Genomic DNA, 18,210 nt, shown 5'->3' on the forward strand with positions numbered 1-18,210 from the left:
ATGGGCTATAACCCATCGTTTTTGTCATTTCGTCATTTTTTTCAAATCTTCAAAAATGATGAAAAACTGCGCGCTATAGTATGCCGTACGATATGGGCTATAGCCCACGGTCCAAAATGATGAGAAACGAGGCTAACTTTTTTTTCCAAAATTTCAAAAAACATGGGCTATAACCCATCGTTTTTGTCATTTCGTCATTTTTTTTAAATCCTCAAAAATGATGAAAAACGGCGCGCTATAGTATGCCGTACGATATGGGCTATAGCCCATGGTCCAAAATGATGAGAAACGAGGATAACTGTTTTTTCCAAAATTTCAAAAAACATGGGCTATAACCCATCGTTTTTGTCATTTCGTCATTTTTTTCAAATCCTCAAAAATGATGAAAAACTGCGCGCTATAGTATGCCGTACGATATGGGCTATAGCCCACGGTCCAAAATGATGAGAAACGAGGCTAACTTTTTTTTTCAAAATTTCAAAAAACATGGGCTATAACCCATCGTTTTTGTCATTTCGTCATTTTTTTCAAATCTTCAAAAATGATGAAAAACTGCGCGCTATAGTATGCCGTACGATATGGGCTATAGCCCACGGTCCAAAATTATGAGAAACGAGGCTAACTTTTTTTTTCAAAATTTCAAAAAACATGGGCTATAACCCATCGTTTTTGTCATTTCGTCATTTTTTTCAAATCTTCAAAAATGATGAAAAACTGCGCGCTATAGTATGCCGTACGATATGGGCTATAGCCCACGGTCCAAAATGATGAGAAACGAGGCTAACTTTTTTTTCCAAAATTTCAAAAAACATGGGCTATAACCCATCGTTTTTGTCATTTCGTCATTTTTTTTAAATCCTCAAAAATGATGAAAAACGGCGCGCTATAGTATGCCGTACGATATGGGCTATAGCCCATGGTCCAAAATGATGAGAAACGAGGATAACTTTTTTTTCCAAAATTTCAAAAAACATGGGCTATAACCCATCGTTTTTGTCATTTCGTCATTTTTTTCAAATCCTCAAAAATGATGAAAAACTGCGCGCTATAGTATGCTGTACGATATGGGCTATAGCCCACGGTCCAAAATGATGAGAAACGAGGCTAACTTTTTTTTTCAAAATTTCAAAAAACATGGGCTATAACCCATCGTTTTTGTCATTTCGTAATTTTTTTCAAATCTTCAAAAATGATGAAAAACTGCGCGCTATAGTATGCCGTACGATATGGGCTATAGCCCACGGTCCAAAATGATGAGAAACGAGGCTAACTTTTTTTTCCAAAATTTCAAAAAACATGGGCTATAACCCATCGTTTTTGTCATTTCGTCATTTTTTTAAAATCCTCAAAAATGATGAAAAACGGCGCGCTATAGTATGCCGTACGATATGGGCTATAGCCCATGGTCCAAAATGATGAGAAACGAGGATAACTTTTTTTTCCAAAATTTCAAAAAACATGGGCTATAACCCATCGTTTTTGTCATTTCGTCATTTTTTTCAAATCCTCAAAAATGATGAAAAACTGCGCGCTATAGTATGCTGTACGATATGGGCTATAGCCCACGGTCCAAAATGATGAGAAACGAGGCTAACTTTTTTTTTCAAAATTTCAAAAAACATGGGCTATAACCCATCGTTTTTGTCATTTCGTAATTTTTTTCAAATCTTCAAAAATGATGAAAAACTGCGCGCTATAGTATGCCGTACGATATGGGCTATAGCCCACGGTCCAAAATGATGAGAAACGAGGCTAACTTTTTTTTTCAAAATTTCAAAAAACATGGGCTATAACCCATCGTTTTTGTCATTTCGTCATTTTTTTCAAATCTTCAAAAATGATGAAAAACTGCGCGCTATAGTATGCCGTACGATATGGGCTATAGCCCACGGTCCAAAATGATGAGAAACGAGGCTAACTTTTTTTTTCAAAATTTCAAAAAACATGGGCTATAACCCATCGTTTTTGTCATTTCGTCATTTTTTTCAAATCTTCAAAAATGATGAAAAACTGCGCGCTATAGTATGCCGTACGATATGGGCTATAGCCCACGGTCCAAAATGATGAGAAACGAGGCTAACTTTTTTTTTCAAAATTTCAAAAAACATGGGCTATAACCCATCGTTTTTGTCATTTCGTCATTTTTTTCAAATCTTCAAAAATGATGAAAAACTGCGCGCTATAGTATGCCGTACGATATGGGCTATAGCCCACGGTCCAAAATGATGAGAAACGAGGCTAACTTTTTTTTCCAAAATTTCAAAAAACATGGGCTATAACCCATCGTTTTTGTCATTTCGTCATTTTTTTTAAATCCTCAAAAATGATGAAAAACGGCGCGCTATAGTATGCCGTACGATATGGGCTATAGCCCATGGTCCAAAATGATGAGAAACGAGGATAACTTTTTTTTCCAAAATTTCAAAAAACATGGGCTATAACCCATCGTTTTTGTCATTTCGTCATTTTTTTAAAATCCTCAAAAATGATGAAAAACTGCGCGCTATAGTATGCTGTACGATATGGGCTATAGCCCACGGTCCAAAATGATGAGAAACGAGGCTAACTTTTTTTTTCAAAATTTCAAAAAACATGGGCTATAACCCATCGTTTTTGTCATTTCGTAATTTTTTTCAAATCTTCAAAAATGATGAAAAACTGCGTGCTATAGTATGCCGTACGATATGGGCTATAGCCCACGGTCCAAAATGATGAGAAACGAGGCTAACTTTTTTTTTCAAAATTTCAAAAAACATGGGCTATAACCCATCGTTTTTGTCATTTCGTAATTTTTTTCAAATCTTCAAAAATGATGAAAAACTGCGCGCTATAGTATGCCGTACGATATGGGCTATAGCCCACGGTCCAAAATGATGAGAAACGAGGCTAACTTTTTTTTTCAAAATTTCAAAAAACATGGGCTATAACCCATCGTTTTTGTCATTTCGTCATTTTTTTCAAATCCTCAAAAATGATGAAAAACGGCGCGCTATAGTATGCCGTACGATATGGGCTATAGCCCACGGTCCAAAATGATGAGAAACGAGGCTAACTTTTTTTTTCAAAATTTCAAAAAACATGGGCTATAACCCATCGTTTTTGTCATTTCGTCATTTTTTTCAAATCTTCAAAAATGATGAAAAACTGCGCGCTATAGTATGCCGTACGATATGGGCTATAGCCCACGGTCCAAAATGATGAGAAACGAGGATAACTTTTTTTCCCAAAATTTCAAAAAACATGGGCTATAACCCATCGTTTTTTTCATTTTTGTCAAATCATCAAAAATGATGAAAAACGGCGCGCTATAGTATGCCGTACGATATAGGCTATAGCCCATGGTCCAAAATGAGTGTGAGTGGTTTGCCTGGCATGGGATGAGGTGCTGATCCATGACGATGTAGAAGCTGTCAATCTTGCTCTTCTGACGCCCAACAGCAAGGAGGTACTGCTGTGGATTCTCCTGGTTGCGTAGATGCTCTTCCAAATTGCAGCATGACTAGGGTTGAGATAAGGAGAATCACATGCAGCTGTGAAGATCTTGCCACTCTCTCTATAGTACATTGCACTCTGCAAGTTGACATACTACCAATATGCTAGACGACACACTGATGATAGAGTGTAACAGGGCTGTTATAAAACAAGAATGAAACACAGCAGTGAAGTTTAGGAAGAGCAGCATTTCTCAGAGGAGGAATTACTTTTACCTTAATGAAAATGACATCCCTTTTTATTTTTTTAATCTCCATAATATCATTACCTTAAAGACAGGGATTGACCTTTGGAGACTTCGGCCCCAAGGTGGTGGTGGAAGAAGATGCAGCATCGTCATCAAGGAGGCCATTTCTGGGAAAGAACAGGGAGTAATTTAGTTGAGGAAGAGTTCATGCTTGCGACATTCTGTGTTAAGAGTACTTTTACTCAAGTATTTCTACATTGCAGTATCAATACTTTTACTTAAGTAAAAAATGTGAGTAGCTTTTCCACCACTGCTGCCAACTGCACTGTGTTGTCACTGCACTTTGTTATCCTGCTACCCTAATAGACAGGGGGTACATGAGCACATGGCCGTTCATTCGTGCTCTATCTCCGACCAAACCACACTTCCACCACACATCTCTCTATGCAAAATAAAACCTGCACACTCCCACAAAACATATAGACTACATTGCATTCGCCAAAAATGTCTTATTTACTGTTTAAATATTACTTTTCTGACCTAATAGACAGGGGGTACATGAGCACATGGCCGTTCATTCGTGCTCTATCTCCGACCAAACCACACTTCCACCACACATCTCTCTATGCAAAATAAAACCTGCACACTCCCACAAAACATATAGACTACATTGCATTCGCCAAAAATGTCTTATTTACTGTTTAAATATTACTTTTCTGACCTAATAGACAGGGGGTACATGAGCACATGGCCGTTCATTCGTGCTCTATCTCCGACCAAACCACACTTCCACCACACATCTCTCTATGCAAAATAAAACCTGCACACTCCCACAAAACATATAGACTACATTGCATTCGCCAAAAATGTCTTATTTACTGTTTAAATATTACTTTTCTGAAACACGCTATTCTTGCTCAACCTCAACAGCCTACGTCAAAATCGTCATGTTGGCGTCTACTACGCCAACTACGTTCACTTCATGGGGCCAGTCCTTCACAGTGACACACACGTTAGATCAACCACGCGACCGGGATGGTTTCTACCCCTCAATGTCGTGCCTACTCTACACTGCCATCCGAAGGCCCCTCCCCCTTTCACTGCTCCTGTGTCGCCAACTACGTTCACTTAATGGGGCCAGTCCTTCACAGTGACACACGCGTTAGATGAACCACGCGACCGGGATGGTTTCTATCCCCTCAATGTCGTGCCTACTCTACACTGCCATCCCAAGTCCCCTCCCCCTTTCACTGCTCCTGTGTGTGACCTGTGAACTACTCTCTGACTGCACTGTAGGCTACTCACTCCACCAACAAAATATACTCTGCCATCACCCCCCCAAAAACACAATATGCCACGAAGAAAACGCAGCGCACTTTCTCAATACACGCGTGCCTCCAAACATTTGCGAGCCAGTCGCGCAAAACAAACCCAAACAGGTAAATCACACAGCATGTTGCATCCTTCTCAATGTTGCTTGCTTAATCGTTCGTTTGATTTATCCATACATCGCCCTGTGTGTGTGTCACATCAACAACAGCTCATTTGAACTATTAGCTCCACCTACATTTGTAGAAAATCTCTTTCCAGCCCTATATATAGGGCCCAACCGGCCCACTTTCACATACACTCTGACTACCGGTCTGACTCTGCATTTGCTTGTTAACCTGCACTCTGGTACACAGTAAGTGAGCACATACTCTGAACTTTTCTATACATTTCCTTTCTTTCTTCTATCCTTCCCCCCCTCTGCCACTCAGGTGGAAGAGCGTATCACCGCATGCCTGGCTGACATCTGTGGATGTCCTCCAACCACCTCAAACTGAACCCAGACAAGACTGAGCTTCTCTTCTTCCCAGCTAAGTCCTGCCCTATGCGGGAACTAACTATTTCCGTAGACAACGCCCTGGTAACGTCTGTCCCAACAGCCAGGAATCTTGGTGTTGTCCTGGACAGTCAGCTCTCGTTCAAAACGAATTAGACCGTTCCTCACCCAGGAATCAGCCCAGCTCCTAATCCAGACAACAGTCTTGTCAAAACTCGACTATTGTAACTCCCTCCTTACTGGCCTACCAGCATGTGCACTTAAGCCTCTCCAGCTGATCCAAAATGCCGCAGCTCACTTGGTCTTCAACCAGCCAAAATTCTCACATGTCTCCCCCCTGCTCCGCTCCCTCCACTGGCTCCCGGTCGCTGCCCGCACAGAATACAAAACTCTGATGCTGGCATTCAAAGCAACCAAAGGTATGGCTCCCCCATATCTTGCAAGTATGATCGAACCCTACAAACCCTCCCGCTCACTCAGATCAGCCAACGCAGGGAAGCTGGAAGTACCCTCACTAAAAACGCCGGGACAACGCTCCACACGTCCCAAACTCTTCTCCCTTCTGGCTCCAAAACTGTGGAATGCACTTCCCATTGCAGTGAGAACTGCAGCATCACTCCCAATCTTCCGCCGTAGTTTGAAAACCCACCTTTTCAGACTCCATCATGGCCCATAGCACTTACCCCACCCCCTTAGATAGCAATTCTGTAGACTTAGATAGCATTTGATACAGACTTATAGCATGTTATGTAAACAGCATAAGTGCATTGTATGTAGTCATAGCACGTCATAGTACATAATGTATATCATAGTAGTATAGATGTATAGCTTATATGTATAGTTTCATTATAGATATTCCACTGTTACTTTCTTAGCTTACGCATGTTTCATGATAAATGTTTTTATGTGATGTATTCCCCATGCTTTTTGTTCTTGCTTAATGTAAGTCGCTCTGGATTAAGAGCGTCTGCTAAATGCCTAAATTGTAAATTGTAAATTGTAAGCACAAACTCAATACAAAGACTGTTAACTGTGAGTGGACGACCCAATTAGGGGGGGGGGGGGGATTTTCGGCAATAAGTTTCAGACCTCCCAAAACAAACTGATTTGACTACTTCTCGCACTTCTTAACCCACCTATTTCCAACACATTTTGCTAGTCTAGGATGGCTCAGGGTAGAAGACAGGGTTAAGCAATAAAAAATGGGTCAAAAGGGGTTCTGCCGCCAATGCCCTCATCCCTGACTAACTACCTCACCAAAGTGAGGAACACACACAACAACCAATTCAATTCAAAGGGCTTTATTGGCATGAGAAAACATACGTTTACATTGCCAAAGCAGAAAGAACAATACAACAATACAGCAATACAATCAAAACAAGAATGATGTACATTTGAAGGTCCGAATCTTCAATAGATCAAATTCTATGTACCAAGATCACTCTATGCTGGTATAGTGCAGGAATATACACAATGATTGGTCTTTAGGGTACTAGAGGGAGCGACAACAACGATCTGGTGCCATGCACCCACCTACATATAGAACAAACATGGGTTCAGTTAGACACTTCAGCTCAGGATTAACCATTTACCATTTATTGCAATGCTATTGCATTCAGTTTGGCCGTGTGACTTTGTTCCTGCGATACCACGGATTACCTGCGCGAGCGTGACAGAATCTAAGATCACAAACCCACCGAAGCAGCATTAACATTGAACCTTTCAATGCACAATAGTTAAAATGCCACATATCACAGTACAATCCACAGAATCCTCTTAGGTCCCCCTTGAAAATGAGATGCTGCATCTCAAGGGGCTATAATAAATCTGAAATTAATAACATGGAAAACTAGATGCCACAGGGAAGAGGCCATTGAGGTGGAGGGAGTTTGACTGCAATTTGCATGTAGAATAAACAGAGATGTTGGTCTGCTTAAAAAGACTGTCTGTGTGAATGAAGGCGCGTGTGTGTTAGCACGTAGCGAATGAGAATGAAGCGAGGTTGAACGTGGGGAGACACCTTCCATGCTACCTTATCGCTAAACTGGATTGAATTATCTTTCTACTGCACTGCCATCAATGTGTGGAATGCCATGACACCATCCCTTAAACATGTGGATCACTGGATTCCTTCAAAACAGGCCCGCTGAGTGGCAAACAATTATATGCCTGGAGGCAACTGTGGCCTTGATGGCCCACATGTACTGCCCCAGCTGATTTCACCATTTTAAATTCTGCCTTTTTCTTGGGACTCTGAATTCTTATAACTCCCATCCCCATCTTCAACCCAGTCCACTGACTCTGATTGGTGCAGGGCTGAGCCTATATGCACTTTTGACTCTGGAGTTTGTACAAATATTTGGTAATTTAATCTATCTATTGTGACAATTGCCATGTGGCCTTGCCCCTAAAATAATTAATTCCAGGCCAGGCCTGGTGTAGTATCAGGTGACCTTACCACAACTACTTTCATTACATTTCTGCGGTTAATGCTGCTTAATTATGGACAGTAAAGCACACAATTCTACTTGGCTAACAATTGGCCACCTGAAGAATATTTTATAATGCTTTTACACCATCTGGTGGCTGGCTGTATTAGTAGTACATGCAAAGTAAAGAAAGAGGCTGCTCAAATTGTCAATATTATTCCACGCCTTGGATTACAACTTTATAAGAAATAAACTGGAAATCACATATTAAACATGTACAGAATAAGGTTTCAAGAAGTCTTGCAGTTATACATAAAGCTAAGAAGGTATTGGACCTAAAATCACTCCACACTTTATACTGTTCCTTAGTCCTGCCCTATTTGCAGTATTGTGTAGAGGTTTGGGGAAACAATTATAAGACATCTTTAAGCTCATTAATAACCCTAGAAAAAAGAGCAATACGAATAATAAACAACGTGGGTTATCTGGAACACTAACAAATATTTTTTGAGGGGTGCTAGCCCCTCCTATACACATGTTAATTAGTTTTTCCTTAAACAAACATTAAAAAGAATTAAAACGCCATTGACATGGACAGAGTTTAATGTATGTTTTATCCATGTTTGTTTTGTCTGATAATTACATGATAAACTAGAACTGGCAAGCAGAGCGCGCAAGTACTGGCTACGAACTTTCAAATATCAGCCTCTCTGTAAAACATTGAAATGAAATACTATAGTCGGGTTATAACTGGCTGTCAATGTTGATGTAATTACGATATGTTTAAATATTGGTTGGGTAACAGGTAACGTATGTATATACATGTTGTAAAGATTTTTTAAGTCAAAACTGCTCAAATTTACTGACATTGTGGAGTACCAAACAGCACAAATGATGTTCAAAGCTAACAAAGAAATTGTTTGGAGACCAGGAGGGGGGTTATAACTTAAGGAGAAAATCGAAATGTAACTTCGTTTTTTAATGTAGATTTTAGTGTTTATTTTTCTTCTTCCAATAGTTGTTTTTATTTGTGTTGTCACCTCTGTAAAGACCCCCCATGTAAAGCGTATTTGGGTACTCAGAAAAGCGCTATACAAGTTTGAGATATTAATATTATTACAATATTACTTGGCTAACAATTGACCATCTGAAGAATATGTTATGATGCTTTTACAGTGGCTGGCTGTTTTAGTTGTACATGCAAAGTAAAGGAAGACCCTGCTCAAAGAACTCATTGTATATTGTCAAAATTATTCCACTTTATTTAAAAAGTACACACCTTTGATTACAACTTTTCCAATAACGATTAGTGCACAAAGGAGGAAAAAGTACCTTTTGTAAATCAAACAAAATGAGCTCTTAAGATCTCACGGGGCATGTATAAGACAAAGCGGGCTAGTGTTTTCATTACGTAAGCCTGGGAGTGCATCTAGCCAAGACTCACCATGTTCTTTACAGTAGCTGTCCTTGGTTTGTTCCGGCATGAGCAGCAGCAGAACAGCAGGGGGGCTTCTCTCTGCTTTGGTCCCCATTCCAAAGTTTAATATAACATTGTCACGGGGCAACCCATGCCCTACAAAGACACTTGAAACTGCTTTCTATAACATGCAAGGACTAATGTTTTAAACTTGTGTATGGAAAACTGTGTGTTCACTGATTGTTTGCTAATTGTCTCTCCTGCACTGCTGGTGGCATTGCCCTTGATTTAGGAAGGGGCCAAGTGCTATGCAGGGGAGGGGGGGGTTACTTCTTATGCTTTGAGTATTTGTCATTGAGTGTTCATGCTTATTTATATTTGTTTAATGGTAACACATCTTTAGTATGTTTAGGTTACTTTTATACAAGGGATTATTTATGGCAGTATTTATTTATAAGTATTTATTGAGAAGAAAGGTTGCTAATTGCTCTGTGTCCTGTGGTATGATCCACCCCTATTTAAGGGAGGCTGCAGCCGGGACAAGTGGGTTAGTTGGTTGTGGGCTTTAACACAGGTAACAGTCCTGAGGGAGAGCTACAGGGCCTTGGGTGACCAAGGTTTAACCTGAAGAGAGTTCTCACAGTTCTCATGTGATCTTGTTCAATTGTGTTTGCCTAAGTATTTGATCTGTTGGTCTATTGTTGGCCAGTATTTAGTTTGTGTATGTGAATGGCACTGAAGAAAACTGTCTGGAGGTTGGTGGAGGAGTTTGGGGAAAATAAAAGCCCTTAACGAACATTTCTGACTGTTCTTGGAGCCTTGGCCGTTCGGGCAACTTCACAAACATATACTAGCACTTCTAGCATACAGTGTATGCTAGAAGGTTCAGGGACATAATACTTGTTCTCACATTGCACGTTAGTTGCTCCCTTTGTATTGTTCGTATCAGTGAGCATGTTGAAGGCCTGATAACATGCAATACAAAGCTGCTTATCAAACATCTATTTTACAGATAAAGCGACAAGTGCAATTATTTTCATACTTTGATTTTTATAAGGTAAGTTTAAGGCTTTAATCAGTGAGTAGTTTCAAGTGTTGAGGACGTGAAGTGGTAAAAAGTTCTGAATAGGCTCTGTGCATAACTGTAGTTTCCCCAATGCATGAGAAAAAGCTATGGGAAATGAACTGGAACAGGAAACATATATGCCACCATCTGGAAAGCTGGGAGTACAGTTAGGCACAGAGCAGTTGTGTCTGCATTGGTGATATGATCAAAATGTTTACATAAATCTACTGACTCCATGGGATCCCCGTTATTCAGGGGTTGCGAATGGCCACAGTCGCCAATGATCCTCTTTTCAGAAGTAGAGGCGGTCGGATATGGCGGCTGGAAGGTAAGTCATCGCCTGCACTCTAATCCACCAGTGGGGCTCCTGGGGAGTGTAGCGCGTGTACGGGCGCTTGGACGTGATGGCATCTATGATGTCCTCCAAAACTGGCATCACGTCCTTCTCTCCGCTGTTGCAGTAGGACCGCATCAGGGCCATGTGCCGGTCAAAGTGGGTCTTCCCGTAGTCCTCCTTCACGCCAGGGGGCGCCTCGCGCCACAGCTTGGTGGCCGTGTTTGCCACGATGTCCCGCGTTAGAATGCCCGTGGCCACAATGAAGTTCCCCGGTTCGATGATGGAAACCTTGACGCCCCAGGCCTTCATTTCATAGCGGAGGCAGTCGGAGAAAGCTTCCACGCCGTATTTAGAGATGCAGTAAGGTGAACGCAAGGCGTTTCCCATCCTCCCGTACATGCTGGCCAGGTTCACCACACGGCCTGCAATTGAGACCATAGACTGTAAAAAATATGGACAAAGCGTTCCGCGGGTCTAACATGAACGTAAAATGAAGCCTGTCAGTCCTTGAATGGCCATCTTTCTAGATCCGTTTGGGCCCAGCTGGCCATTGGCTGGCCCAGACAACGAGGCGGGACTTCTTCGAGTGGGTGGGGAATCCCGATCATAGACTGTAACGGTAGCCACGCCCCTCAGAACATACGCAACTTTATGGTAATTTTTTTAATAAAGGGGACCATAATTTTCCAAAAAGAATATTATGACATTAGAAATGAGACTTAAACTAGTGACTGGAAGCAGAAAGTATTCATGACCATGTTTATTAAGGTAATACAGTCTAGGTGAAGTTGGGCCCAAATACATGGACTTCTATGGGGCTATGGGTTTTTTTGGGCCCAATGACAGCGCCACAACAGGCCATTATATGAACTTTCAGGAAATCCCGATTTCCTTAGTAGCTTCACAAAATATCTGTCTGACTGCCCCCCTGATTGAGACACACGTGTCATCAGGAAAAGGTAAGCCACTTCATAAAGCGGGGTTACTGATACAATTTTTTAACCGCCTGTCAGGCATGAAAGTCCATATAGTTTAACTGCCAAAGAAAACAACTGGCAGATTACAACTTGTCCAAAATGCGGCAGCCAGAGTTTTAACTAAAACAAAGACGAGAGAACATATTAATCCAGTTTCAGCTTCATTGCATTGGCTTCCTGTTGTTTTTAGGATTCATTTTTAAATTCCTTTACTTATTTATAAAACTCTCAATGGTCTCGCACCTTCCTACCTACATGACTGCCTGCCTGCCTAGATATGTTCTAAACCACCCACTCAGGTCCTCCACTGCTGGCCTGCTCGATGTAAAAAAATGGCAACTAAAAAACATGGTGAAGCCGCTTTCTGCTTCTACGCGCCGACGGCGTGGAACAAGCTCCTACTATACGTTCGACAGGCAGCCTCTGTAGACATTTTTAAAGCACAGCTCAAGACCTACTCTTGCTTTTAGTTGATCTTTTAAATTCTTTGTTGTTATTCATGTCTTCACTGTATTGCATTACTGCTATTATTTTAATGTTTTATGGCTTGCATTTCTTTTCTTTTTTTCTCCATTGCTTTGTAAAGCACTTTGAGCTGCATTTCATGTCATGAAAGGTGCTATACAAATAAAGTTTTATTATCATTATTAACAATTTACTTGAGACTAGGCATTCTTCAATCCATTGCCAGGCCCTTTACCAAGCTTATTACTTAGCAACACCGTAGCGGATTACTTAGTTCCACAGTCATCATTTTTTTAAGCTTTTTTCCTTCTTCTGTAAATCTTTCAACATTCATCATATGCGCCACTGAATGGGAAACCAATAATAATCTGCATTGGTCATTTGCCTCAATATTGGCCATTTCACCTGCAGATTTCCATTGATAGCTAAAGAGCACTGACCTCTCACCCAGTAGAGGCATCCTTGAATAATTATGTGTGGACAGTTGAAACAGCTAAGCATCTTAGCATTCAAACATCTTAATGTTTTGGTCAACATTCCTTAAATAAAGTTAGCACCTGTCTGAGCTGATCAGGTGCGCAAGACTTTGTTGTTTCCTACTTTCAACAAAGCAAAAAATATATACAACTTTTTCTTTTGAAATTAACATTTTAAAATTCAACACATAATTATTTAATGCTGGTACCACGAAAGTGGCAACGATTATGTACAGTAATACATGGGATTTTCCTGATGCTGACCTTTGGCCCTGCGGATGAGGGGAAGGAGTGCTTTGGTGACCCGGATGGTGCCCCAGAGATTGACCTCTGACACCTGCTTGTAGGTGTCCATGGTAGTGAACTCTACTTCCCCAAATGTTGATACGCCAGCATTGTTCACTACAGCCCACAAACCTGGGGTGAGAACCGCAGGAAATGTCATGCAGGAAACAAGTGTGTCTCTCATTACATTTCTGTCTACAGGGCCGCCAACAGCTTTTGGTTATATGATTGGTTATATGCCACATACAGGCTCTAATAATGCAGCCCTGCAGTGATAGGGATATCACTGTCTCAAAAAAATAAAATAAATAAATTAAATTAAATTAAAAGTAAAAACATTTGCGTCTATAGCACAGGCCTAGTATCCATATGTTTGATCCCCACAAATACTGGCAACTTAAATTAAATTAAATGAGATTAAGTCAATTAATGTAGGCCTCAACAATTATGGCACACACATACTGTGAGACTATTATCCTAAAATTAAATACGTATTACAATATAAAATGGGGCTGCAACTAGGAGACATTAATGAAAACGTGTTTTTTCACTATCTATTTGAAATGAACGTAGGTGGTGTCGACAGTATTGTGTGTGTGTGTGTGTGTGTGTGTGTGTGTGTGTGTGTGTGTGTGTGTGTGTGTGTGTGTGTGTGTGTGCATGTGTGTTACCTTTCTCCGTGTCCTCCAGATTGTTGTGAACATATTCCACAGCCTGGTTTACTTGCTCCTCACTGCAGACATCTAGCTGGACCACCTTCATATGATCTGAGTGAAACTCCTCCAGTTCCTTAGCCCCCTCGCCACCCTTATCCTGTAAGAATGGCATTTATCAGCGGAGGTGGTATCAGAAAAGCTGCCCATACTTCTTAAAATGGATTGGCTAGTATGCCAGTCTGTGTTTGTAATTGATCACATATATAATTTACTAAAATATTTTTTTATTTTGTGTTGCTCCAGTTTGTGTTTCTACTGTATAATGATTACTAACTTGTAGTTGCACTTTAACAATTAATGTTTTTTGTTGTTTTGTTTTCTAGATCAGTGCACGGTTTTCAGGTTTTTACTCCCATAACTGAGTGTACAAATGGAACACAAATTCACTGCACAAGAAGGTTGTAATTCAACCCATGTGCATCAATCAATGGATCTTTGATTTGGAACTGGTGATGATCACATATAGTTGCACAATAGACTTCCATTTCTCAGTAGTCGTAATTAATTATACCACCAGGCAGGAAAAATAGTATGATGTAGTACCTAATTACTTGACCGAAACTATCAACTATTAAACTCATCTGCATTACATACTGTAAAACATAGATATGAATATTAAATAGATATTAGATACCAGGCAACCATAGCCTACCTTTAAAAGACACCCAGCAAAAACTGTGAAACCCAGTTTATGCAAGCGTTTGGCAAGTGCATGTCCAAATCCGCTGTCACAGCCTGTAATAAATACAGCTTTTCCCTTAACCTTTGAAAGAGAGTGCAGTGTGAGAGAATAAAGACGATGTCACAATTCTACGATTACATCTTTTATCATAATATTACACCAATTAAGCATCGATTGCAGGTTTTGTAGAAATAGCTGGGCTACACGAGAGTCAATGTAGCTCAAACTATATACATTCAGTCATTTTAAATTGATTAATATGTAGATATACAGACCCTAAAATACACAGATATCAGTGGTCATTTCAACTTTAATTTAACCTACCTCAACCAATCCTCTGGGAATTCGAGGCATTGCAACATACACCACAAAAACTAAATATATACTAACTATGCACTCTGTTACGTTCGTCTCGTGAAAACCACAAAATCTCGCCACTATATTCAACATCCCCGGTAAGCCGAATCCTAGAAGAACCGTCAAAACGACTGAAAAAGACACTAAAAGTGCAATTCGGAAGAGTGGAAGTGGAGCCATCTTGGCGACTTCAGTTTATAGTATTTTACTCCGTCTCGCCGAGTATGTTAGCTACTTTCCAGACCCCCTAACGACTTAATTAGTGAAAAGCTGCAGCGACAGCCGACAAATGTAGCTACTTTTTCTGCTGATTTGGGGACAAATAGTGGACAGGAGCCAGAGATAAAACCCTCATTTTGCCTCCAGAATCCATTTGACCAGTGTCTTTTTGGCAAATCTAAGCTAGCAAATATAAGACTTCCGGTGGACGATCTCTTCAAAATAAGAGTAAGGAGAACGGGAAGATGAACCACTTTTTGCTTAAATTGTCCTGGAAGCAAGGCAAAATGAGATGGCAGTAAACTCTGATCTACCCATATTTCAGGATGTCTTCTATCAATTGAAATGATGAGACAAAAAATTGGTTTTCTCTATAGGAACAAAGCATGCTTTCCGACATCCTGTAAAAAAACAATAATTGAAGCCACATTTCTCTCGGTTCTTGATTATGGAGATATTATTTACAGGATTGCTGCACCATCCACTTTAAAGCACCTTGATACGGTTTATCATTCTGCCCTAAGGTGGGTCACTGGTGACAGCTATGGTACCCATCACTGTACACTCTATAGGAACGCAGGCTTTCCTGTCCGAAAGGCGGGACATGCACTGGTATATTTTCATTTTCAAAGCCATCTCAGGAATGGTCCCCTCTTACATTTGTTCTATGTTGGATCAGAACCCAAGTCCGTATCAGACCCGCTCAGGTGACTTCCTGACCCTCAAGGTTCCTTTTGCAAAATCTGAGCAAGGCAAAGCAGCTTTTTCTGTCAGTGCTCCTTTCGATTGGAACAAACGCCAAAAATCCATAAAAATCAGATCACTGCCTTCCCTAGGTCAATTCAGGGAAATTATTTCTAGCACTTTTACTCATCAATGTAACTGTTTTAATTGAGTTTCATCTATTTATTATATTTATTCTAGCTTTGGACACTTTCTGTTTTACAATTCATATTTTGATATTGCTGTATTGTAGAGTGTATGTTGCTGAGTTTGTTTTTTGTATTTTGTGCTTTGTATTTCGGCTACATTGAAAATTAGGGCTTGCCCCTCAATTGTACTCCCAGTTTAAATAAAGGTTATGATGATGAGTAAGCATCTATGACAAAGGGCCATGAAAATATGACCTTTTTAAAAAAGTGGTAATGTGGCTCAATTTACCCCAGATAATAATTTAATACAATATTGCAAACTTCTCTTAAATTAGTATGTACATTGTTCATTCAGTATAATTTGAGTAGCAAAGACTGATTCCCATTGACTCATTTTACCCCCAGCCCCCTAGAAAACAATGACTAGAATAAGTTTAAGACAATTTATTTGCTAAATGATTCACATGGTTCTATCCATTGGCAAATCATCAACGTGTATGATATTACATTTTAGACATAGGTACATTTTGCTTTGTATAACAGTAATTTTACATGATGTGTCGGAATTTTACTTTGACCGACAAAAAACATTTTTTTTGTGTAAAATAATGTTTTCTACTTTCCCAACTTCACAGCCAGGTGTAAATGATGGACGCTTACTAGATTTAAGGTCACATGGCAACACAGTTTTCTAGATAAAGGGGGTGGTTCACAATATGTTTTTGTAAAAACATAAAATCAAAAATAACTTTAAAATATGTCTAAATGATATGCTGTTCGCTGGAGTGTGTGGCCTTTACAAATTGGACGCTGGACAAAAACGTCTCTTCGTGTCAGCTGGTCTGACATATGCACGCATTCGGGGAGTCCTCCTCTACAATGCCACACTCTCTGCTAAGCGGGAGGGGTGTAAAATAAAAAGTAACAGGCTTGTAGATCGGCTATTTTTGCTACGACAATATGCAATGTGGCCCACTAGAGTGATTGTGGAAATATGTTTCAAATCAAAGTTATAAAAGAATACAGACGAGGCTTTGAAAGTTACAAAAAATACCTTTTAATTACTCAGTCCTAATAATTTGTTTTGCATGTGTTTGAATAATATTTGCTGTTATTAACACAGGCACACACATACAGTAAATTGATCAAATCTGTGACTACTTAAAGTAGCTTCTCAGTCCACCTCAAGACACATGACGTTTAAAAACAAATATTGTAGAGATTTGTAAACTTTATAATGAGCGTTTAATTCTGATTGTGATGATCATTTGCAGAGTGATTTTCTTCTTCTTTGCAACAGTGAATGAGAAACACCGTAAGCAAACTGTATGCCTTTTTCTTTCCATTGAAAGTGTACACCGTTTTTTGTCCAGCGTCCACTCTGGTCTTTTTTTGACCTGTGACCCAGTAAAAAGAGCAATACATTCTTTCCTGTCAGCTCATACAATACAGTACACAATCTCGCTTTTCACGTTCTGTTTGGTAAGTGTTGAGACTCACAAACAGAACAGCTTTGGAAAACAAACAAGTGTAGAGACAGACCACAGCTACTGTTATCAGTTTGTGTTACGAAATGAGGGCAATTGTCATTACACTCATATCTAAACGTGATAGCCATTCCTCTACCATGCATTGCAAAGTACTGTAAGGCTAAGTATTTTTGCAGTGGACAAAATACATTAACCAGGTCTTGTTCATACTTATGGACTGAATCCATTAGAACAACATCTAAGATTATGCTATCACCCTACACTGTCTTTTTGGAGAAATCTACAACAATTGCTCCCCAATGAGACTTTACGTTGACTGGCAATATTACGAACTCATAGCTCCACCAATTATGTGATGTTCTTGTAGAGGAGGTCTCCCCGGACATGTGCGTATGTCACACTAGTAGAAACATAGCAGGGATTTTTGTCCAGTGTCCACTTTAGTCTGGAAATGGTAAAGTTTTTCACCTCTGACCCAGGGGGGCAGTCAGACAGATATTTTGTGAAGCCACGAAAGTTCATATAATGGCCTGTTGTGGCGCTGTCATTGGGCTCAAAAAAACCCATAGCCCCATAGAAGTCCATTTATTTGGGCCCAACTTCACCTAGACTGCATTACCTTAATAAACATGGTCATGAATACTTTTTGCTTCCAGTCACTAGTTTAAAGTCTCATTTCTAATGTCATAATATTCTTTTTGGAAAATTATGGTCCCATTTATAAAAATAATGACCATAAAGTCGCGCATGTTCTGAGGGGCGTGGCTACCGTTACAGTCTATGAACGGGATCCCCCACCCACTCGAGTCAAAATAAAAACCAACGAAGAAGAATGGGGGAAGTCCCGCCTCGTTGTCTGGGCCAGCCAATGGGCCAGCTGGGCCCAAACGGATCTAGAAAGATGGCGACTTCCATTGC

The 18,210-nt window shown here is 40.1% G+C and overlaps 1 protein-coding gene and 1 long non-coding RNA gene across 2 annotated transcripts in view; both read right to left on the reverse strand.

The window, feature by feature from the left end:
- The window catches only part of LOC308336388, a 668,236-nt gene that overhangs the window by 173,316 nt on the left and 476,710 nt on the right, over positions 1-18,210 (reverse strand). The gene's annotated exons all lie outside the window — the stretch shown is intronic.
- Positions 8,129-15,096, reverse strand: bdh1 (3-hydroxybutyrate dehydrogenase, type 1). The gene is made up of 5 exons (XM_080794017.1): positions 14,679-15,096; positions 14,325-14,435; positions 13,628-13,769; positions 12,936-13,088; positions 8,129-11,175 (listed from the first exon to the last, which is right to left on the reverse strand). The coding sequence occupies exons 1-5, from the start codon at positions 14,889-14,891 to the stop codon at positions 10,709-10,711; spliced, it is 1,086 nt and encodes a 361-aa protein (XP_080650143.1). The 5' UTR covers positions 14,892-15,096; the 3' UTR covers positions 8,129-10,708.

The sequence above is a fragment of the Protomyctophum bolini genome (genome assembly GCF_963924005.1).
Source record: "Protomyctophum bolini genome assembly, chromosome: 21".
NCBI lineage: Eukaryota > Metazoa > Chordata > Actinopteri > Myctophiformes > Myctophidae > Protomyctophum > Protomyctophum bolini.